The sequence below is a fragment of the Chironomus tepperi genome, unplaced genomic scaffold, assembly GCF_022539635.2.
Source record: "Chironomus tepperi strain 1889 unplaced genomic scaffold, CSIRO-AGI_Ctep_v1 contig_37, whole genome shotgun sequence".
Lineage (NCBI taxonomy): Eukaryota > Metazoa > Arthropoda > Insecta > Diptera > Chironomidae > Chironomus > Chironomus tepperi.
Window position 1 is genome coordinate 977,351 of NW_027226159.1, and position 25,623 is coordinate 1,002,973.

The 25,623-nt window shown below is 33.6% G+C and overlaps 2 protein-coding genes across 6 annotated transcripts in view; one reads left to right on the plus strand and one right to left on the minus strand.

Moving 5' to 3' along the window:
* The window catches only part of LOC139098766 (pyrokinin-1 receptor-like), a 70,260-nt gene that overhangs the window by 30,601 nt on the left and 14,036 nt on the right, over positions 1-25,623 (plus strand). For all 5 annotated transcript variants that reach the window (XM_070651096.1, XM_070651072.1, XM_070651064.1 and 2 more), the window contains one exon: positions 4,078-4,243. In XM_070651096.1, coding sequence (XP_070507197.1) covers positions 4,078-4,243 — 166 coding nt within the window. The remainder of the gene's footprint in view (positions 1-4,077; positions 4,244-25,623) is intronic.
* On the minus strand, positions 12,616-23,952 carry LOC139099082 (nose resistant to fluoxetine protein 6-like). Its single transcript, XM_070651483.1, has 10 exons — positions 23,772-23,952; positions 21,945-22,237; positions 21,564-21,726; positions 17,473-17,631; positions 17,176-17,366; positions 15,340-15,758; positions 13,265-13,816; positions 13,116-13,202; positions 12,977-13,053; positions 12,616-12,903 (listed from the first exon to the last, which is right to left on the minus strand). The coding sequence occupies exons 1-10, from the start codon at positions 23,851-23,853 to the stop codon at positions 12,812-12,814; spliced, it is 2,115 nt and encodes a 704-aa protein (XP_070507584.1). The 5' UTR covers positions 23,854-23,952; the 3' UTR covers positions 12,616-12,811.

The following is a 25,623-nucleotide window of genomic DNA, read 5'->3' on the forward strand; positions in this document are numbered from 1 at the left end:
TAAAGAATTTGATAATTTAACACCTTTTCAAAATTCAAATTTTCTAACGGCTTTTAAAAATTTAAATTTATTTAAAGCAACGCTTTAAAAAAATTACCTTTTGTTCATGAAATTGAAAATCGTGGAAAAAACAATAATTCCCACGTAAAAAGATAGTTTTGCGATTCCAGACCAATCAATACCAAAATAACTCGATTTCACAGAGCTAATGCTTCAAACTAGAGCTTTTTACGAAGCCTGATTGTCGAGATATCGTTCCTCACCTACCCGACCTGCCAATCAGCAAAACAAAGTGTTTTATCAAGCCCACTTCTTCCAAAAACTGCTCCAAAAAAGCCGCGAGTTCGCAGAATTATTTTGAAGACTTGTTCATTTATTGCATTCATGGAGAGAATATTAAAAATACTCCGAAAAATATTTAACACAATTCAGACTAGATCTCTTTTATTCAATTTTGTCCAAATTGTTGTTAGCTACAAATTGTTTTTCCTTGTAATTGAGCTCTTGTATAAGATTTGTTTATAAATGAAGCTCGTACATAAAAATGTGATTTTTTTGGACAATTCTCGTCGTTTAAGAAATATTTTTAGAATTTTTGATTATTTGCCCTAAGCAACCGTCTCTAACGCATTGTAATTCAATCGTTCGATAAATGATCAAATGTCTTTGAAAAACGTAGGTTATGACCTAAAACTTATTTATTGATAATTAATAGAGTTTCATAACTTTTTGATAGCAATGATATCAAAATGCTAGGAATAGATAAGGTTAGAATTTCATTCGCCTGAGCGAAACAGGTAAAGAAAGCTCCGCTAAACCTATATTAATACCAAATGGAACGACCTCCGTTTGGCTTCTATATAGCTACTAAAAATAGGCGGCACCCGTTTGGTGTTAATACATGTGTCGCTTGGATCGTGCAGTGCAGTAATAGGCAACCTGAGTGTCGCTGCACATCTGTATAGTGGTGAATAACCTTTTATTTTTTGTGGCACACCTTGGTGGTAAGCCTTAGTTAAAACCACATACAATATACGTTTCATTACATTTTCAAAGAATTTTGGTAGAACACAAATTGGCCGCGGCACACAGGTTGCCCAACACTGGATTAATATATCAAAAACTTTTGGAAATGCCATAAACCATATGTCCTGTACGGATTCGATCGAGGCTTACCACCAAGATGTGCCGTGAAAAATAAAAGGTTGTCCACCACTGGTTTAATGACAGTATTAGTGTAAAGGACGTAGCCAGAATATTTTGAGGGGAAAGGGGAAGGTGACTTGAAACATTTGTGTATGGATTGTCAAGATTTGATGAATATTCAACGTGATCGGCAAGTTGCCCGAGAGATACAAATGGAGAAGGCTCCACCACATAGAATGGAAACAGTACCAAATGGAAGTCGCTACCCTTTGACGTCCATATAGCTTCAAAATTCAGGTTAAATCCATTTGGTGTTAATAAAATAGGCTTAGTGAAGCCTTTAAATATCAGTGGCACAGCCTCCTTCACTTGTGTAGTTCGGGTTGCATATACTGTCCCCTTACTGCCCAAATCCTCCTCAATTATTATTATGCCTATAATCAAATTTACAGCATGTTTTTCTCATTTATTGACAAAAAATACCAAAAATGTTCGCAAAAGTTCTAGTTCCTTTAGAAAATCAGGTCGGTAGTCTTTTGGCGCAAATGAAAAAGTTTTTCCTTTTCCTCTGATTTATGTCACAGCAGAGGAAATTATGTTTGAATACATTTGCTTATTCATATATTATCACATCTAATTCCAACAAAAACTTTATAAATGGGTAAAATTTCCAACTTTTTTGGAAGTATTTTCCTCAATTCTTAAAGAAACAAAGACAATGTATGCTGCATAATTGTGAAAAATAAAGAATATTAAGCTACATGAGTGCGATAAAAAGTTTTACGGAAGGATTTATGGAATTTTTCATAAATTTTATGGCAAAGGTGTTCCTGAAACAAGAAGCATCAAATTATAATTTTCCGTCATTAAATCGATATCTTGTCGTGAAAATTCTGACAATTTATTCTTATTTTGCCAATAAATTATACCAGTTATTCGATGTTCTTTCATTCTTGGAAGTAGAGCTTGAAGGCAACTTAATATTAATCTGGTTTTGGTCTCTTTTTTCAAGAAGGTGCTTTAACTCTTTTGAACTTCCTGGTATGTTGCTCCTGAAAAAACATGGTAACCAATAAATTTTGGGGTTTATTTGTGTATGAGGTCACGTAAAAAGTTGGTCGTTCTTGAAGCCGCCTCCCGACTAGCACATATTGAAATGTCCATCCTGCGGTAACTTCAGCGAGAGTTTACTTAGCAGAGTTGGCAGGACTCCATTGTGGAGACGCCTTTTTGGACTTTTGGAGTCCGGGCTCAAAATGTCCTGTTAGCTCTGATACTTAGAACCAGAGCTCGAAGTCGACTCGAATTCTGCTTTGAACCTAGTCAATCTTAGAGGAGATATCTGAAGCCGAAATCTGATTCCGAAGCTGACCAATTGTCATACTATTTCGATATCGGAATACACCGAGTCGACTTCGATGTGCCAGAATAAGTGCATTTATGCAGAATATTACCCACCTTGTCTTGGCAGCACCACAATGACTAGAGATGATAAGGAAGCCGACCAATTCTGAAATCAAGGGTTCCGAAGCTGACCGGAAATATCAATTGTGTATACCTTAGTATCTCGTATCCAACAAAATTCAGAAGGGTTTTGATGGTCAACAACCATCTCCACCCACCTTCATCCACCTCTTTTCGTCTTTTTGCAAATAACTCCTTCATTTGTTAGGTTTTCTGGTGAAAATAAATTCCAAAATCCTTCGAAATACATACAAAAACTGTTCACACATCCCGCCTCTTCCACAAAAGACTTCTCGCAATTCACCTGCTAAGACCCCTTCCCCATCCTCTACTGTCACCCTTAATCCAATAAGCGAACGTCCCTCATTCTGGATTACATCCCTTAATGCTTTTTTTAAGGTAAAAACATTGTAGTTTTAAACAATTTTTTTCGTCTACATATTTCAAAAATTTTCCTTCTTAAGCTGCTCTAAAACAATTTTTCATACCTTTTTTTCATACAAAATGCCATCTTCATTTGTAACGCTCGTGTATGTCCCTTTTGTTAGTTATCTATAAAGTCGTAATCTCCTCGTCGTATCCTTTAAAATATTCAATATTTTTCTCTAAATAATATACAATCAAGCGGAAAAATGCCAATTTTAGAATCCTCGCATACGCAGCTATCGTACTCATATTGTATTTTTGAATATAATCCTTCCATAAACTTCATGGATTTTTGGCTTGTCAGTTGATAGGCAATCGTTTTAAATATGACAACGGAATGTTTTTCTATAATTCATAATAATGAAGCGAGCTAATTTCAAATTAATTTTAATGAGCTTTTTCTATTCGAATAATGATTTATACAAATTCATAAATATCCATACCATCCCGCATTTTAATATTATTATTTTGGCTAATAATTTGGTATAGATTACCATTTTTAGCCGATTTTTCGAATTATCTAAGATAGCTTAATAGTACACTTTGTTCGTTGAAATATCAATATCTAGACATCGTGGAGAGCTACAACTCGACGCTGGTCACCTAAAAGCTTCAAATAAAAGCAAAAATACTTTAATTAACAAATTCTTCACTTTTGTAAACAAAAACACTTTTTTTCATTGTTTTACAATGTTTTCAATGTTAACTGAACAAATTTTGAATTTATCGTAACCGTTAAATGTTTTGAATCCAGAAAATCCGTTAAATGATGAAATTCATAAATTTGTTGTCTATAATATGATTGCAATTATAATGCTGGATCTTGTTTTCTTTATGGGAAAACTGATTTTGACCTTACTAGATCTTGGTTTTAGACCAGAGAAATGACTTGAACCTTACTGGATCTGGTTTTCTATCACTTGTTAATCAATTGCTGATTGCTGAGACTAAAATGCGCTGAAATGACTCAATAAGAACAAATACTTTTGTAATTTTTATATATTATGTAGCTATACTAATGTCTCTCTTTATATTCATTAGGTATGCCACCAGATTTATATAATATCTGGTTTCCAGGATCTTATCCATTCAGCGAAATTGTATGTATTTTACAAGGACTCTTCTCGGAGACATCATGTAATGCCACAATATTAACAATTACCTCATTTACATGTGAAAGATACATTGCCATTTGTCATCCATTTAGGTAAGTACCGACATTTAATTTATGGATGATAATGAATTATAATTTATTAAGATTAAAGTATATAGGATAGCTCCTCCTACAGACTAAACTTTTTTTTTGTGATCCGTACATTAAAAATTGTGCTGTAGACTAGAAATTACATTAATATATATTTTTTTGGGTCACTCATTGTTGACTAGACTGGCGATTTTGGACATTTTTGGTTTATTATGAAGTTTTTTATTAAGTCTAATAGAATAGTAAGAAATTTTGATTGTAGTAGAGGAATATCAAGAATTTTGGAACTTCCCTTGCAGCAATTTGGAACGAATTTTGTAGGGATTTTGGAAGAAAAGAGACAGAAAAGTGCTCTAACTCGAGCGATACGAAGGAAAAATTCCCACTAAATTTAAACGACTGAAATAGGATCAGTGGTCTAAATGGTAGATGCATTGGACTTTCGTGCCAAAGATCATGGGTTCAATCCCAGGTCATGCCTAATTTTTAACGCTCTTTTTCCATTTCATCGTTTTAGTATAGAAGCTCGGTTCGAGTATTGGATGCAATATTTGAGAATTTTAGTCATTAATTAGTCTCCAGTTCTTGGTGTTATACTAGTATCTAGAGGGTATTATCAGGTTATTTGACCAACTCGTGTCCTTGTTATGTGCAGAACTTAGAAGTGTTTCAGATCCCACTATAAACTGTCTATAGGGTGTGTTCACGTCTGTAACGGTCTATATGGTGTGTTCAATCATTTAGGTGGGTTCCATTTGCTGCTAGCGGAGCCTAAAATTCTCCGTGGCAGAATCTTCTTCAGTTGTGTTGCTCGTGTATTTTTGCACGACCAGGGCGGGATTTCGAAGATTTTCATACAAATTTCAGACAATTTCTATCCTAAATCTCTTTCATTTTTGTTCGGAAAATTGGAAGAATTTGAGCGAAAAAAAGTTTCTTGTCAAAATTTGTAAGAAAATCTTTGAAATCCGGCCATTGCAATGCAGGCAAATGCAATTTCTGGCCATTTTTTCTACACAAATTCCTTCAAAATTCACTAGAAATTGCTACGAGATTAATGCGGTTAAATTTTCAGATTTTCCCCTTGAATCAAACTCTTTAATCTTTAAGAATACAAAATCTAGGTCTTTATTCCTTCATTTTAAAGAACATTTCATCACCTGTTTCCACAAAAAAATCCGAAATTAATTCTTAGACATTTCACAACTTTTAAGTATCAGAAAGTGATAAATGAATTTGTGTACATCTGCGTACATTCATCTCACAATGAAGAAAACAAATCTTTTCTTTTTCCATTTCTAAGGATTTTTTATATTTTGCTTTCTTGCTTTCTATGTATGTACAACATTCCCGTTATATAATGAAATCCATTCAAGTCCTTCGTATTGTTACCCAAAAAAAGCGTGCTGCTTTTCAAAAGCTTCATAAAAACAACATTAAAAATGTAAAGGAATAAAAGAGAAACTAAATAAATGGGATTATACATATAAATGTACAGTTCCTTTTCAATAAAGAGCATGTAAGATGGCTTGTTTGTCATGAGAAAATTATTCTTATTGAAAATTGTCATAATGGAGATTAAGGCTACATGTTTATAAATTATTATTCTTTAAAAAAATCAAATAAAAAATATATAACTTTGTATACATTAAAAGATTGACATGCTGGATATTCAATAGACATTTATCCAACATTTATCATTATATCAAGCATTAAATAATCTTTTATTCTTGTTGTCAAGTATGACATTTTCTGGAGAAAATGTTTTAATATAGACAGCTATTGTGTGCCCGAGCGACACAATGGCGATTCATATGGCTAGTAAATTTAGGCAATTTCCATTTATTGTTGATGAAAGAAGCTCTTAGTTGATCGTTTGAAATTCCGTAGCTAATCATTCTTCATTTGTGGCACTCGGAGTGGACTATATCTAGAGCAGCACAATGTGACAAACCGAAAAATGTGCATTTGGGGCAACTTTGCATATTGCTGTTAATATGGCCTTACAGCAAGGGTTTCTGGAAGCGGTTTTCCGAAAACCGCATAGACTTTTTGACCCTAAAATGCGGTTTTTAAAAAACAGACGGTTTTTAAAAAATAGACAACTAGTTCCTAATTGACATTCGGGAGCCAGGGAACTCCTTCTATTGAGCAGTTTCTTGTTGGTAGAATATGTAAGGTGATTGGCTAAATTTTGGTATGGTAATTTGGAGACGTTTTTTTCTGTTTTCTTCAAAAGGCATTTTAGTTATAAAGAAAGCATATATAGATTTATCCAAGATTTATCTTCTTAAAGATAAATAAAATGAAGACTGTTACTGCATGTAGATTTAATATTATGAAGAAAAAAGCTACTGATTAAGAAAGTATAGATTTATGCAGCGTTATCACCAATCGTTTTGCAACCAAAGGCATAAACCTATCACAGACATTACCTATTGATAGGCAACCAAAATGGCCTACTGAAAAGCCTACAAGAAGGCAAATGTGTATGTCTATCAATAGCTAATGACTAGATAAAGAAAAAAGCTACCATGATAGAGCTAGGCACATTTCCACACCTATCTGACAGCTCTAGATTTATGTATTGAGAATAGGCACACAGTTTCCAGTCATCTAGAAAATCATGTGATATTTTTTAAAAAATATAATATAGGCACCTAAACAAAAAAATAAATAAATAAAAAAAAAAATGTTTTTCAAATTTTTTCCACTAGTGGGCATGTGTACCAGTGGGCTTATGTACCAGTGGGCATATGCATCAGTGGGCATATGTACCAGTGGGCATATGTACCGGTGGGCTTATGTACCGGTGGGCTTATGTACCAGTGGGCATATGTACCGGTGGGCTTATGTACCAGTGGGCATATGTACCGGTGGGCTTATGTACCAGTGGGCATATGTACCAGTGGGCTAATGTACAGTGGGATTTTGTCGGTAACCCAGTGTGTTGTATGGCTGTCACAAATTCGAATTTGTCAAAACTAAATTGTCGAAAAATTCGAATATTTATAAAAACTTTCTAGACAGCCACACTCCGAATCGAAAACCACTTCCTTCGCTAGACGTAAAGATTCAACTGCGTTCCATGACCTCTCACAGACATCTCCTAAAGCTGATTATATCGCTGCCTTCAATCGTCGAATTACTGATAACCTATGCAATGCTCTATCGAAAGCTTCTCTCCTTCAATTCTTGGACAATGTTCGTGCTCTAAGTCGAGTATTTGTTATTATTATAAGAATTCTTAGTAAAAGAACCTCAAAATTTTCCCTTTGGAAAAATCTGAATTGCTTTTCAAGTATACACACTCAATGTATAACACTCGAGTGTCACTTCTGCTTTGTTTTGATAAAGGAATTTATAAGATAATTTGTGGAGTTTAGAAACGTCGGATGTACGAAACATCCGAGAAGAATAAAAAACTGTAAGCCTACGGTGGCATGCTGATTATTTCCGAACCCTAAAAATTCTCTTTAATTCTCCACAATTTTCATACATATCAATGCGGATATATTCATTTGATGTCAAATTCACACGAGACTTTTCGTCAAATTAAGGTTCAAACCAATCATAATATTATTGTAATTTTCAAAATAAAACAAGAACAAGAATCTTGAACTGCAAAACATTTTATCCAATTTAAAAAGCTTAAGATTAATTTTTCTTTTGCAGACCAGTCTAGGTAGATGACTAAGATGTTATTTTTGTACATACAAGTACAACGACTTGGAAGTTCAACCATATTTTATCAAAAAGCTTTATTTACCGTCTCATGAAACTTTCATAAACTCAATTAAACTTTTGTGTCCAAAAGGTGCAGGGGCGTAGTTTACATTGTTTTTCAAAGGAGAGGATTTGTCTTATTTCGGAAGAATTTTTAAATTTTTGAATTTTCAAATTTTTGAATTTTTAAATTTTGAATTTTAAATTTTTGAAAATTTTCGAATTTTAAAATTTTTGAATTTTGTAAAAGATTTTTAAATTTTGAAAAATTTTTTTTGAATTTTGAAAATTTTTGAATTTTCAAATTTTTGAATTTTAAAAATTTTCGAATTTTAAATTTTTGAATTTTTAAATTTTTGAATTTTAAAATTTTCAAACTTTTAAATTTTCAAACTTTTCGAATTTTAAATTTTGAATTTTGAAAATTTTCGAATTTTTGAATTTTCAAATTTTTGAATTTTTAAAATGTTCAAATGTTCAAATTTTTAAACTTTTGAATTTTGAAAATTTTCGAATTTTAAATTTTTAAATTTTAAAATTTTTCAAATTTAAAATTTTTGAATTTTTCGAGTTTTAAATTTTTGAATTTACAAATATTTGAATTATTGAAATTTCTGAATTTTTAAATTTTTGAATTTTGAAATTTTGAATTTTTAAATTTTTAATTTCAAAATTTTCAAAAAAAAATTCATAATTTTTAAGAACAATTTGAGTCCTAAAATGCCATCCTGGCTACGCCCCTGCATCTTCTAAAGCATTTATTCTACAATGTAGCATATGTCATGGAATAAAGAAACATAAAGAACCTTCATCACATTAAAAAATCTCATAATAAATAATAAAATAAATGAGTAAAAGCTTAATTTTGTTGAAGAGTCATTCATAAATGAAATCAAAGCTGTCAAGCTTATATATTCAAAAAAAAAATTCTATTCATTTGTAAACGACCCTTGAAGCTTTCATAAGAAAACTTTTTTCCTACCTTGTTATATTCACACGTGTGATATCCTTTTTAAATTTTATAGAATTAATTTTTTTTTTTCATCACGAAATTCAAAAAAAGTCTCAAAATGATTTTCAAAAATAAGAATATAAAGCTTCTTCATCTTCTATGTTAAGGGTGCGAAAATGATTTATACCATATTGTAGGCATGTATGGAATCAAAAGTTTACGTTGTCAGTTTTTTGAGAATAAGCAAAAATCACGTTCTGTGAAAAGAAATTTCTTTTCACTTTGGATTGTGTTGTTAAAAAATCGTAATTCCATTTTTCGACATTCTCATTGTTACTAAAAAAAGATTTATGTAGATCCAGTGGTGGAAAATCTGTTTGCTGTGGTACACCTTGGCAGTGGTAAGCCTCAACCGAAACCGTACATGGTGTATGGTTTCATTCTATGTTCATGGCATTTCACTCTAGTGTTCGCAAGGCACACAGATTGTCTAGGTCAGTAGTGGACAACCTTTTATTTTACGTGGCACACCTTGATGTTATGCCTAGACCGAAACCGTACATGGTGTATGGTTTCATTCTATGTTCATGGCATTTCACTCTAGTGTTTCGCGGCACTCAGGCTGTTCAGGTCAGTGGTGGACAACCTAGTATTTTACGTGGGACACCCTGGTGGGAAGTCTCGACCGAAACCTCACACAGTATACGGTTCATAACATTTCACACTAGTGTTCTGCGACACACAGGTTGTCCACCACTGCTGTAGATAAATAAACATAATATGTGTATTATGTTACTTAATACATATATCCCTGTTTTGTCAAAAATTAAGTCTAAATAAATGTCATGAATTTGGATCTTTTTGCCATTTCAACTAGAAAATGGTTTCCTACTTGATCATCCTCTACTGCACAACTTACGTATAATTTTCAATAATAAGCATTAATTTTCGTCAAATAAGAAGTCATTTTGCCTTGATTATGATTTCTTTAAATTCACTTACCCAAAATATGCTTATAAAAACGAAATATTGAAGCTCATTGATCAGAGTATTTGATGATTTACCAATAATTCTAATCGAATTTGATTTACTTTCTATACATCACTTATTAAAAGGTCTATAAACACGTTTCAGTGAATTACAAGTGGCGCGGAAAGATTAAACATTCTGATGAGATTTGAAGAAAAAAAAAAAGTTTACATTTTTACCTTAAATAGCTTCAGGCTTCAAGCCTCACCATCAAACCACATCAGTCAGATTGACAGAATTTTTTCAAATGAAATTTAGACGCGGTTTTTTGAATTTTTTTTTTTTTTGAATAAATATTCTTAAGGAAGAGGCTGTTCACTTGTTACGAAACACAAAAAGTTGGCTTTTTCAAAAAAGCTCCTCCCTCTCTTCTTCCTGATTCCTTCATCGTATGAGGCCTAACAAAATCTGAACCACTTTTCCCGGGGCGTATGGGGAGGGTTGGGATCTCCTCCCGTTCCTATTTCCTATGGTATTCATTTGTCAATAGCCCTAGGACAAAATCTCAAAACCAATTGCCCCCAGGCGTCAATACGCCCCAGGGATTTGGGAGCTCAATCGTATCCATCCTAGGGTATTAGAGGTATTCAATGCCCCAGGGAAGGCGTTTGAGAGGTCAGTACGGTATTCCAGGGTCAATACGCCCAGGGTATTCAGAGGACATTTGGGACTTACGCCCCAGGAAATTTGTGGGTCAATACGCCCTAGGGTATTCAGAGGACATTTGGGAGCTCAATATGCCCCAGGGTATTCAGAGGGTGTTTGGGAGGTCAATACGCCCCAGGGTATTCAGAGGACATTTGGGAGCTCAATACGCCCCAGGGTATTCAGAGGACATTTGGGAGCTCAATATGCCCCAGGGTATTCAGAGGACATTTGGGAGCTCAATACGCCCCAGGGTATTCAGAGGACATTTGGGAGCTCAATACGCCCCAGGGTATTCAAAAGGCGTTTCGGGTTCAATAAGCTCCAGGGTATTCTCCAGGGTGTTCAGGGAGTCAATACACCCCTGCCTCTTCCAAACAACATTACCTAACAAGTGAACGTCCTCTAATTAAATTGAAGTAAAATTTCTTCGTCACAATGGAATTTAACTTATTAAATTATGTATATTTTACTTTAATATTTAATAAAATTCAAAACATAATAAGGAAGAAAAGCTTATTGAAATAGAAAAAGTTTTTCATTTTTCCACTCTAATAAATTCATCACATTTAATCTCTGTTCACATCAGATTGAGGCTTATGAACCTGCTTATGAAGGATAAAATATTTTTTCCTAATGTACAGATAGACTCGAGACATCGAATAAGAATACTTAATCTGATTTTAAATATTTTAATGAGTTTTCTAAAATTATGAAATTAGACATTCGGAATCATTGATCTTTTTAAGGCACAAGTTACAATTCTTTGAATCAATAATCATTTTTTGGGTGGATTTTATAAATAATTTTATTTAAAAATAAGCAAATCCTTTATGTGGGTGCTGTAACATTTTATTATAATAACTCCGATAATCTCATTTTATAAATCTATTAATAATGCACAATTGTGCTGCATAAAATTAAATTAATTATAAACATTTGAATAACAATAAATTTTGTAATTATATAAACAATTTTAAAGCTATAAGCTCGGAAACCACATGGTGAAGAAATGGCCGAAAATTCAGTTTTAGGTCAACTCGACTCTAGTCCAGTGTTGGACAACCAGTGTGCCGCGGCACACTTGCGACACCACACGATTCAGAAATCGCCGTTAATCAGCTCTAGATCAACTTGATTCTAGTCCAGTGATGGGCAACCTGTGTACCGCGGTACATTTGCGACACCACAGGATGCTGAAATCGCCGCAAAATCAACTCCAGATCAACTTGATTCTAGTCCAGTGATGGTCAAACTGTGTGACATTTGCGACACCACAGGATGCTGAAATCGCCGCAAAATCAACTCCAGATCAACTTGATTCTAGTCCAGTGATTAGCAACCTGTGTGCCGCGGTACACTTGCAACACACATGAACCGTATAATATGTACGGTTTTGGTCGATCCTTACTACCAAGATGTGCCGCGGAAATAAAAGTAGTCCACCACTGCTCTAGCTTGATGTCGGATTTCACAGAATCTGACCTCGTACCAGAAACACCCTGGCTAGGAACCAGATTTTCAGAAATTTCAATGCCACATTGCCTTCCGAGAAGTCTAATTCTAGATCTAATTAATATTGTAGATTGCTTGAAGATTTAAAACGTACCAACTGACTTTTTAGATGTCAATTAGCTTCAAATAACATTTTCTCATATTTTATCATTCTCATCCTTATCTTCAGCGCAGCACAATGTAAATTATAATCACCCAATTTTCAATTAGTATAAAGTTTTATCCGATTTGTTAACATTTTTAATTCAATTTTGTACAACAGCTTAAATAATTAAATTTTGTTTTTCAAATATTTGGTTTAATTTCTTTGATAAATATATTATTAAAGAGCTTCCTTAACAGACAATGAACATACACGAGTGATCCATGTAGTTGATCATGCTCAATTAGTTAAGTGACTTTTGTCTGTTCATAAATCAATTTTTCCTTTATATTTAACGTAATATTTCAATTTAAATTCTAACTTATTTTTGTAATTCAAATTCCAAAACCTTACAAATTCCCAAATTACATAGTTGTAGCCCCTTATTTTTAATTCCTTTATTGACAAAGTAAAACAAAATAATTAAATTAAAATTAATGCTCTTTGAGCTTATGAAACGCTTAAGTTTCCATCATAAGAAGCTTGATTCCTTCAAAAGGGTTTATAATAAAATCAAAAAGTGTGTCCAATTCTCATCAGTAAGAAGAAAATCAGTATAAAATTACAATTTTGTACTTGAAAAATCAACTTTAATTTTCGAGCTGCTTTCATTAAATTTCTCCAACTTCTTCGTCGTCTTTGGCTTGTCAATTACTGCAAAAGAAGACAAAACAAAATTAAAATGTACAAGAAGTTAAGGCAAAACAAATTTATATCAATTACTTACATTCAGTAACTATTGTCTTAAATATTGCGTGAGCAGGAACCTCAATACAAATAGCAAGAAAAAGAGCTGCCGCATGACTAAAAGGAAATTAATTCCGAGAATAAGTTTTAATTAAATTTGCTTTTTTTGCGGTTCGTACCTTAACATATAGACGGTTCCAGTGAAGGACGTTATCATTGAGTTATTTGTCTCAATTGGATATTTGTTTTTCATAATAATCAAGCATCTAAAGAAGGGATGTAAAATTTTATAAAAATTTTGAAAGGATACATATGAGGATCGACATACCCAATGGTTAAATGTACCATATAAACAGAAAAGGATAATCTTCCTAAAATTCTATATAGTCCATAATTGAACATTTTTGGTATCACCCAACCGTAACGATAAAATATACCAATAAATAATGCACCAATTATTGGTCCGTAAACATGCTTCAAAAGAGCTCCAAGTAATGCTGATAAAAATCCTAATTCCATGTTGTATTCATAGAAATAAAATCCAATAAAGCACAAGATGAATGTCAAGAGGTATGAGCAATGCCATAAAATATTAAATAATGCTGATTGATTGCCAGTTGTTCCATTTGTTTGCTTATATTGATAATAAAAATATCCAATTACCAATCCAATTAAATAATTTCCCGTATTAAGATGTGTTGGTGCATGAAAATCATAAAAATATTTATCATATTCTGGATTGCCCAACATTTGATTTCTCAAATTTTCTGGCGGCAACATTAAAATCGGTTCAAGTTCATAAACATAAAAATGAATTACTGCAATGATGAATGAGACAATGATTGATCCAAAAAGAAGGACATTTTTTCGCTTTGGGTATCTGTTGGGAGAAAAGAAAAGGTTTCGGGTTATTGAATTTTTTGTTTAGTAATAAAAAAATATGTAATTGGGGTTAAGTGGAAGTGATGTGATTTTTAAGGAATGCAATAGGTTTGAACTAAATTCTGACTTCTGAACTCATTTCTGGTTGCATTTGTTCCCAAAATGGTTATGTGATGTATTACATACCACAGCGGTCAAGATTCAAGGGGACCTGAATCCAGACATGTATTAAGAAGGAAGGAAGGGGGAAAGAGGGTTGTTGGTTCTCAATCGAACGCAAAAATGAAGGATTTTTGGATTTTTCTTCGTAAAAACCCTTGAAAAAAAGGGAAGCTGACTTTTGACTTTTGACCGTCCCCTTCCTTAAAAACGTCCCTATTACTAGTACTCAAGATAGCATACTCAAGATAGAAATGAGACGGTTTGACTCAGAACATTCTTTTATTCAATTTTTGCGGGTCAACTCCTAATTTACAAGGAAATTTTTTGTAACCAACACAAATGATTGAAGGTTTTTAGGATTTTTCCTTGAGAAACTCTTGCAAAATGAGTAGGCTTTTGACCGCTCGATTCCCTCAAATACACCCCAATCACAAGGGCATACTCAATTGACCCACAAACCCCATTTATTCAATTTTTGGGGTCATATTCTTCTCCATTTTTTTTGAAAATTTTTGCACCAAACGCCAAAAATTGAAGGTTTTTTTGATTTTCTGTCCCCCTAAAGAAGGTTTTCGATCAAACAACAATTCCCCTCTTCCCCTTCATTCCTAAATTTGCCACTATTGCAAGTGCATACTCAAGGAGGGATGATACCCAAAACTGTTTCATTCAATTTTGGAGCGTCAAACTCTCCAAGAGGTTGAGGTTTGACCCCAAAAATAATTGAAAAGGGTTTGGGAGTCAACCCTTCTCTATGTTTTCTCGATGTCGGGACCGGGATTGAGAAATCTTCCGATACTAGAACTTCGGGGAAGCATACCCTCCCAGCCCTATTTTTGGAAAAAAAATCTCAAAAAAACAAAAATCCCAAAAACCTTCCAAAAACTTGGCATTCTGGACGAAAATTCCCCCCCTGTATCCCCCATCCCTCTCTCTGCCTTCCAGCTACGCCTTGCGTCCCCAATCCCTCTCCGTTCCATCTAGCTACGTCTTTGCGTAATTAAGATTCTCATCCCAAAAAATGTTGAACATCACATTTGAATCCCCCTCCATTCAGTTGTCAGTTGTCAACGTTTTTCCACAAAAAACGAAGAAGTTCTTTTGTACATGAATTTGTGATTAATTACATGCAATAAATTTAGGGACAAAAAAACGATCGGTCACTTTTCATCAAGTTCCTTTGTCTTTTAAATTTCAATCAACCGAATCACTCATGAATAAAGGATGACTACTCAATATTTTTGGTACAAACTATAAATATATCGAAGGAAATTGATTGAAAACAGGAAGAACTGAACAGGTCCAAATCCGGAAATTAAAAATATTAGGAAATGAAACAAAAAATGAAAAATTACTTACTTAAGACATGTCAGCAACAAAGCAGTTCCAATAATTCCCAATTGAAAATCAGTTGCCAAATACCAAGTATGAATCATACACCTCATATCACTCCTGACATAATTGTTAATCAATAATAAATTAGTCCATATGTTTTTTCGACATGATTGCCTCTCATAAACCGTGAATTTATCCCAATATGGTCCATCATCAAATCTATGAAGCCATGTAGCATGAAGTAGACTTAAAAATAGCAACACTGGAACGAATCTAATGATTCGATAAATAATTGCTCTTATGAACAGCGTTATTCTCTTTATGCGATTCTTATCGACATACGACAATATTGTAAAGCTATTGAGGAAACCACTGATGAAAAAGAATGTTTGTACAAGATTTCCGCCATTAACGACAAGCATCGACCTCATAAGATGGTAACTCTAGGGAAAATGTTTAAAAGCATGTTATTATTGGATGCAGTGTTGTTAACTTGGATGTTTAAGGATGTTTGGATTAGGATTGCAAAACTGGTACCTGTGACAGACAAAAACCGTACAAATTCTCGGAAATTTGTATGGTTTTTCTTACAAAACCGTAAAAATTATCATGAAATTGTACGGTTTATCCCTGTCACAGTTGACTGTTTGCAACTCTAGAGTCTAGATTTTTGGTGTTCTGAGTGGTTATTGAAAGTTGTCAATTTACTGGCAGTATGAAGCTGCGTCAGAATAAAACTTTCTAGACATAAGCACTCTAGACGGTTTTGTCAATTTGATGAAGTTGAGTATCTTTTGCTTTCCCCAATAACAGCGAAAAGCATCTGAATCCAACAGACTTTCCCTGGGATCGCCGGGTATTGCTACGTCACTGTATTAATGGTTAGCTTTAAACACAGAACTCAGCTAGAATAAATCTTAATTTAAACAAAGTTGGGAATCCCATAGCCGTACAATTATACCAAAACAGGACAACGTATTTGCTAGGGTATCGCTATGTCGCTGTATTTACGGTAAGACACCTATTTGTCCTAATGACACCGCGTTAGAAACATATTACTTCTAAGGTTCTAGAGCTGAAAGTACACTTCCGTATAACATATACCGAGTAGGATTCGAACCCGTGTTCTATAGATTGCAGGTCAAGTGCTCTAACAACTGAGCTATCTGGGGGCTGTAAGGGAGTGTCACACATTTGCTTTTCTCTATCCAGTGTAGATTGCTCAGTTGTTATCATTGAATTGGATCTCAGTTCACAAATCCAACAAAAACTGCGGTTTTCGCATTGTGTCGCTCGAGATAACAATTACTAGGTTTAATCCAGCTTGATTCTCAAACAGACAATAACACTCATATGTCACTGTGATGCAGGGGTATATTCTGAGAGGGATCAAGCCAATCAACCCACTTTCCTTCCTCCATTTTCGAAAAATTCTTCAATTTGCTAAGGCTTTTCATGCAAAAAATCACAAATCCTCCCACGTAAATTCTGACAACCAAAAATTGTGGCTAAACCCCTGCTGTACTGACATCACAGTTCCATGAAAGTGTACTCATTATTTATTCCTGTTTGGGTTGATAAGCTTTTAAGCCTTACAATAATCCTATATCTCAGAAAATCCCATTCATGCTTAAACACCAAGTTAACAACACTGCCTAAAAATGTCACAGATTTCTCGAAATTCTTTATGAACTTTTTAAAAAGCTCTTCGAAGTTAGATTAGCTTATATTACTGTGAAATCTAAATATCAGCTTTTACTGCCAACATAAGTAAATTGACTGAAAAAATTTAGATTCCTTTGATCTCTTAAATAAGCAATTCGCATGAAACAAATTCATGCCACGTGGCTGCTTTCTTACCTTCTCAATAAATATGGGATTTTGTATTGGAACTGCAAGTGAAAACCATGTGGCATGTCCATAAATAATTGCAATCATTGTCCAAATTCTAATAGCTGAAATTGCGCGTAAATCCCGACTTTCTGCTTTTACTGGTGACGACAGCACATACCAGTTCCGATATACAGAAAATGAAACTGAAAGCTGATGAACTGCTTGAAAAAAAATGGAAATAAAATAAAAGTTTTAATCTGCTTGTTTGAAGATCCACAACAAATTATGTAAATTTATGCTAATAATGTATTCAAAATAACTTGCATAATGTTGATAACGGCTGTTTATAGTAAACATCTGATTCTATTTTAATATCCGTCAATTTCTCGTACGTGATTTTTAACCTTGAATCGTAGTATGATGAGATGCAAACAATTGTCAGTAGAACTCCCAATAAGCATACAAATCCTATGTCAAGATCATCTGCAAGGAAATAGAATAGTAATTGAGTATTTTAATTTATTGACTTTAAATTATCTTTAAATTATATTGATTCTATGTCTGGGTTTAAAACAATGAAATGAGCTATTTAAAGAGCATTGTATAGAACAGAAAGTTTAAGTGTGCTTTGTGCCACGCTCACTAATAACCTGCGGTAGCTCAGTACGTAAGAGCGTTTAACATGAGTTCGATTCCCACTCAGGGTATGTTGTGAAGAAGTGTGGTCATGTTCAAGTCCCATTCGGTCGTTTTCGTATCTCATTCGGTCATGTTCGACTCTTAATCGGTCGTATTCGAGTCCCACTCGGTCGTGGTCGAGTCCCACTCGGTCTGTCATGTTCGAATCTCAACCGAGTAAACTAGTATAAAATTCGTGTAGACTCGGCTCATGTTCGAGTCCCACTCGGTCATATTCCCACTCGGTTTCGGCACTTCGAGATATGTCGGAACCCACTCGGTCATGTTCGAGTCCCACTCGGTCATGTTCGAGTCCCACTCGGTCATGTTCGAGTCTCACTCGGTCATGTTCGAGTCTCACTCGGTCATGGAAACGAGTCCCACTTGGTTTACTTCGAGTCCCGCTCGGTCAAATGTTCGAGTCCCGCTCGGTATGTGTCGAGAAAACCGAAATAAGTGAACAACCCCTCTAATATGGACTTGAAGACTCAAAAAAGTACCTTCTTCAAAACTAGAGCCTCAAAATAATACTTGAAAGTTGTCAGAAAAACTCAATCGTTATCAAAACAGCAGGACTTTTGCAGCCATTGAACTTTATACATAATATTTTACAAAAATAACCTAACCTTTCACTTAAATAACAATTTATCATCAATGAAATTAAGGTGTTGACTTGAAAAACTTTTTTCGGGGTGCACCAAAAAAAGTAAACAAGTTAATAAAGTTATAATTGATCATCAAGTTTGAATAAGCTGACTCTACACTTATCAATTGATTCAAATTGAAAATCTCGTTATTCTAAGAGCATCTCAAACAGACATGACTGAATAAATCATGAATGAATAACTTTATAATATGAAAATGTAAAGTCATTCTAAAAAATTTGTTGGATTGAACCGAGTTTCCTTTTCGCATTACTACGTTTTTACTCAAGGATAAACTGATTTGCAATATGAAGGTACATAGAATTGCAAAGTAGCTTTTCTTCTTATTTTAAGCATATATAGAGCACATACAGGCATGAGATTGTAAAATGGTAATTTTTACATAGACTTGCATGTGACTTGATGCTATAAAAATATTTTTGTTTTTATTTTTTTACACTCTTGAAATTTTACTGTAATGTCATAAGCAGACGTAAATGGAAGAGCTTAATATAAAATTTTTTTGATATCACAGAGAACCTTTTGAGCCTAATTTTAAATTATGATTCATAATTTTATATTAAGGAATTGTTTATATTAAGCTCTTCCATTTACGTCTGCTTATGACATTACAGTAAAATTTCAAGAGTGTAAAAAAATAAAAACAAAAATATTTTTATAGCATCAAGTCACATGCAAGTCTATGTAAAAATTACCATTTTACAATCTCATGCCTGTATGTGCTCTATATATGCTTAAAAGCCAAGAAAAGCTACTTTGCAATTCTATGTACCTGTCATATTGCAAATTTTTATCCTTGAGTAAAAACGTCAATTGTAATGCGAAAAGGAAACTCGGTTACCAAATTTTTTGAATGACTTTACTTTTCATATTACAAAGTTATTCATCTCATGATTTATTCAACATGTCAATGATGATGCTCTTAGAATAACGAGATTTTCAATTTGAATCAATTGATAAGTGTATCAGCTTATTCAAACTTGAAGATCAATTATCAACTTTAAAAATTTTGTTGACTTTTTTTGGTGCACCGACTTCGAAAAAAGTTTTTCAAGTCAACACCTTGATTTCATTGATGACCTAAATTGTTATTGACCTAATTTTCTGAAATTGGTTATTTTTGTAAAATTTATTTATAAAGTTCAATTCCAAAATCCTAAAGTCCTGTTTTGATAACGATTGAGTTTTTCTGACAACTTTCAAGTATTATTTTGAGGCTCTAGTTTTGAAGAAGGTACTTTTTTGAGTCTTTGAGTCCTTTTAGGAGGGGTCGTTCACTTATTACGTATTGCTAAAAATCAGTTTTCTGACAATTTTACACCTAGTATGGTCACTTCCTGCAGTATACTTCAAAATTTGAACACGTCCAAGAACATGATCGCAGAATATCCCAAGACTCGAATATGACCGAGTAAGGATGTTAAAACTTTTGACCGATTGGTATTTCCAACACGACCGGTATCTCTTTTCAAAACGAACGAGCGAAATTTCTTAATTACTACCGAGCGGAACTTGATATTCACGCCTATTGAGACTCAAATGTGTCATGACCTGTTTGATTGAGACTCGAACATTGATTAACAATTTACGAACATGACCGAGTGAGACTCGAACATGACCGAGTGAGACTCGAACATGACCGAGTGAGACTCGAACAAGACCGAGTGAGACTCGGTATGACCGAGTGTGACTCGAATTATGAAAGTGGGATCTGAATTTCAGATGATATATGAAATGAGCCGAGTGAGTAATTAGAGCAATTATTTATGCTATTAACCGATTTTGCGACTCGAAATTTGTCTACCGATTGTGCTCGAACATGAAGGAGTGTATAAATTCGATACATTGACCTGGATGGGACTCGAATATGACCGAGTGGTACCCGAACATGGCCGAGTGAGGTTAGAGCAATGATTATGTGCTTTAAATTGAGGATGCTCAATTTTTGATTTAGAATACTAAATGTGAGCTCATTTATTTAAGGGTGCGCATTATCTGTAGAATGTAATTGCGAGTCGACATCATTTTTTTAAATTGACTGGACTCAGTTTCACTTTCTTAAGTCCACTTCCAAAATATAAAGTCCACAAGTAATCTCATTTCAATTCGACTCGTCTTTGAGTCCTCTAAAGTGCCATTTAAGAGCATTTTTTATTCCAATGACTGAACTTCCTTCCTCCTTCATACATCTTTTTCTTTTTAAATGTTTTTAATAATATCTTGAAATATTTTCTCCACAAAAACAAAGTTTCTTCATTCTTATACAGCATATCCAATACGACATATTTTAAATTCCATTCAATGTCCACAAAATGAAGTCATGCAGAATATCCCAACATTACATTTCTCCCAAAAGCACGTATTTTGGATGTTAAAACTTTTCTTAATATTTACAGCCTGTATCTCTTTTGATAAAGCTATCGCATTTCTTCGTATTATTTTAGAGATATTATTATGATTTATATTCATTTCGCCAGATTTTTACAAATGTGTCACTTGCTGTTTGTCTAGAATATTAATCGAGAAATTATTAACAATTTATTAGAACCATAAAAATGTTCTCCTTTTGTCCAAAACACCTGGTGTCATACCATAAAAGCATCTGAGTGCCTTTTTTTTCGGTAGGAACATTAAGCTATAATTATGGAAAATTTATCATGACGATTTCAGATGATATATGAAAGAGTTAATGGATAGTAATTGCATACTTAATTATTTAAGCTATTAAAATTTTCGCGTCACTAAATTTGTCTACTTAATTGAGCTGAACAAAGGGGTCGCATAAATTAATATATTATTTTTGCTAGATTTAATGCTGAAACTAAACTTTTGCTGGATTGGCAATGGCCAATTGGCAGGGAAGCGGCTGATAGAACCAGCTTTAGGCGACAATGAGGGAGGCTACCATCACAATTCATCTGTACGGCCATCGAAGTAACTTTGTTCCCCTCCACATTCCGCTTCCTCTACCCCATTGTAGCATCATATAATGAGTCAATACCCCCCATAAGCTAATGACCTCCATAAAAGCAGATATTAAGACATAAAATAACAATAATTAAATACACATACCCACATCAAACATTGGTTTCTTATTCCTACAGTACTCTATAGAGCTGTATGCGGTGAGGTTATGTTCATTCTTCAGCTTGTAATTGATACATTGATTGATAATTTCATTATACTTAGCATGATCTTCGTCATAGTTTGCAAAATTAATAAACTTGAATGTTAGCTGAAAAAAAATAATTAGCATAAATTAGTCAATCAATGTTTTGGACGATGATGCCCGAGCAGCACTAATTAAGAAGGCTCTGTGACGGAGCTTTCAAGGCTCTGTATAAGTTCTTAATTAGCATGACATCCTGGTGACCTTCAAATTGAGCTTTTAAGGAGTCTCCATCGCATAACCTTCTTAATTAGTCTCGGTCGGACATAAATTGCGTTACTTACGTTTGCTTCAATGTTATCAAAGTCAGGTTGATAATAATATGCAGCATTAATATTTAAGCGTCCCATTAATTCCACACATTTATTCAGACATACTCCTCTAGTTAGTCTATCGTGACGAAAATGTTGCTTTTTTATGCTTGAAAACTCCGCAATATTTAAGTATGTCTGAGAGCTTGCGTCTGGTTTGATGACACTTTTAACATAGCAGTATTTTCCATCATTTTGATAAATGTCCATACACTCTTCGTAATCATCGAATTCATTAAGCTTTGGCATTGTGAAATAGTTTTTTGCTTAAAAAATGTAAATGATATTTTAAATTGAATTAATCGAATGTCGTTAAGCTTGTGTGAATATACATTTGTCACATTATTTATCAAAAAGATTTTATTTTTTTTTTTTTTTGTAATCTTGAACTCGTTATTGATTTGTTATTGTGACTTTCTTGACAGAACAACATTAGTTTGGTGTTAATTTGTTGAATTTAGTAATTAATAAAAATTAATTTTTAAACCATATGAAGAGGAATTTTGGAAATTTTCGATTGATTTTGTATAAACGTAGAAAATTTGTTGATATTCAGAATCTGAGTATGCAGGACTCTAATGTGGAAGCCTTTCTAGACTTTAGGAGTCCGGATTCCCAAAGTCCTAGTCATTGCTTAACATGTTAGTGTGTGTTTAACCACTGCACTCAGTAAACCGACATTTTATAGTGGAATCTGAACCACTCCTCTCATGACGCTATTTTCAGCTACATAATTGTCTATATCCTACAAAAGAAGGCTGAAAGTCGCATTTGCACTGTATATGATTCGAGAAAGGGCAGATGAAAAAGTTACTCATGCAGAGTTTCGAACACATGACCGCTTTGTTGGTTTCACAATAATTAGGTACCGAAGTACGAAACCATTCCATGCCACCGAGCCATATCGACTCACCAATTCTAGTATTTGACAATTCTATTAAGATACTTAATCAAGCGATTAGACAGTAACTCGATGTTACTAGAGCTATTTCTCCAAATTTGTGCTCTCTAAGATGTCTGGTTGCTGACATCTCTTAGCGCAGCCCTCACGCAACTAGACAATTAAAATAAAGTAAAATTAAACAGTATCCAGGCTGAGAAACTAGGCGATATCGACGGTATTTGTATGAATGCCGCGGTATTTGGCGGTATGTACTAGAGTTGACAGGACTTGGAGTCCAGACTTTTTGGACTTTTGGAGTCCGGACTCCAGTGGAGGCGCCTCCACATTGGAGTCCTGCCAACTCTGGTATTTGTATGAAATACCTCGGAACTTAGCGTTATTTTGAGGAATTATTAAGATTACCGCGGTATTACTACGGAATTAGTTCCTCAGCCTAGGACAATATTGCTCTAAAAAGTCCGCCACAAGTAAATTTCATGAATAACATCTTCATTAAAAATAATCTTCAGGAAGACATTAAAAAACAATAGATGCAATTATAATATTTATATTAAGGATATCAATTATGTTAATTCGATTCCAATATTTTGTGCCATTAATATTTAAACAATATTATTGCATTCTTGAAATTCTGGTTTAGACTTGTTCATTGAATATCCTTAATATTCAAGCATAAATTCCTATTAAAATTAGAAACGTAAATTAAATTAAAATAATTAATTAGGTAAATTAGGCATTAATTCTTCAAAAATTTCGAATCTTTTCAATTTCAAAGTTTCAATTTTTGTTGTCTTTTTTCAAGACTTTTCAATAAATTCTCACAAACTTCCTAAATAAGTCGATAATTTTTAGCAATATCCAATTATAAAGTTTTAATTTTTAATTAAATTTCTCACCATTAAATTTATAATTTGAAAATATAAAACCCGACGCACTATTAAGGACACAAGTCAATGCAATGTATGCAAAAATTATCATTTTAATCACTTAATGTTATGTAATATCCACTATTTTGCGTGTTATAGTCTCGACAACTCAGCTGTTACTAAATTTTGTTGTCTTTGAGAATCCAGCAAAAAAAATGATATCAGCAATCTTGTGGATAAAACTTAATAATTTAATGAATATTAATGAGTAAAAGGCACATCGATATCACAATGCTTTTGAGACTCTTTAGTTTCGTTGCTGAACTTAATCCGAAAAGATGTTAAAAACAAAGGAGAAAATAATTTTTTGCACATTTGAATTTGTGGCAACAATCATAAGATTAAGATGATTCAAATCAAATTCAAATAAATAAAGTTAAGAAGAAATTGATCTAGTTCTCTTATCTAAAGCTTGAAACAATGGAGAAACTTTATGTAAATCAAATGGATGAAGTGGAGCAAAATTTCCGAGTGTCACAATGAGGCGAACTGATTTTTTCAAGTCGTCAAAGTGCCGTTACAGCAACTTCGTGCCCTTTCATTAATAAGGTGACGTAACGGTTCCTAGCGAATACGTAATGCTATTTGGGATGAGCTGTAGTCGCAATAGGAAGCGTTCATAAACTACTAGCATCCTTCCTCCCATTGTATCGCTTTGTGACAAAATTATTAACCAAGATTTGGACTTCATGACAAAATTGAAGCCCCTTTTTCTGCTTTTCTCCTTCCTTAAGCGATACGGAATTTCTGCACATTCCCTAACGACACACGGTGTAATAAAAAAATCAGGAAATATTGCCATCATAGAGCAGTGTTGTCCAAACTTTTTTGTGTCATACCTTGGTGGTAAATTCCGACTAAAATCCCACACAGTATACGATTTATTGAATTTTCAAAAAATTGTGGCGGTACAGTAGCGTGTAGCACACAGTTTGGACAACCCCGAAATGCACATTGCGAAGAAACAGTCGAAAATCCGACCACAGGGAAGCGTGACTCTAACCTCAGGTCAGATTCAAAGAAATCCATACTAAGATCAGAATTAAGTCTGCATGGAGCCTGATTTTTGGTTATTTCTACATCGTGTGGTTTCCGAGAACACTGCCGTAATGACTCTGGCTTCTAATTGGATTCAACAAAAAATAGCGTCACGCTCCAGTCATGCTGGCCTAATGACACTGTTTTCCGACTTCCTCAAAACACAGTGTGCCATTCATGAATAACTTAATATTTTATGACTTAAAAATACATAAAATAATAAAAAAAAAACTTTAAATAAATCCACAAAAAAAACACAGCTTCTACGTTTTATGATGCTACAGTAAATTCTGCGAAAACACAGATGTCAACAAGACATCATAAATTTTATTGTCATAGCTTTTATTGAAGACTTTATGATTATTTATGAGTGATGATGATGACTATGTGATGATATGATTTATAAGGACATGTATATGTTCAGCAATTGATTAATTTTATTGAAGATGAATAGTCTATTTATAGAAATATTCAATGCGCTTACATCTTGGAACTAATGGATTTGTCTAAGATTATGAATTAATCCCGAGTGGAACAGGTTGCGATTAATTGACTGTGAGTCATTAGCATGTCAATTACTCATGTGCATTTGAGTAATTACTCATGAAATGTTATGTTTGTATCTAGACAGTCGACTAGTCACATCCTGTTCCTCTCGGGAATAAGAAAAAATAACTAAGATCAATGCTATAATTAACTTCCAGCAGAAAATGTATCAACAGCTTCTTACGCATAACAAAAAAAATGTTCAGACCTTGATATTTTATGCAAAATATGCAAAATA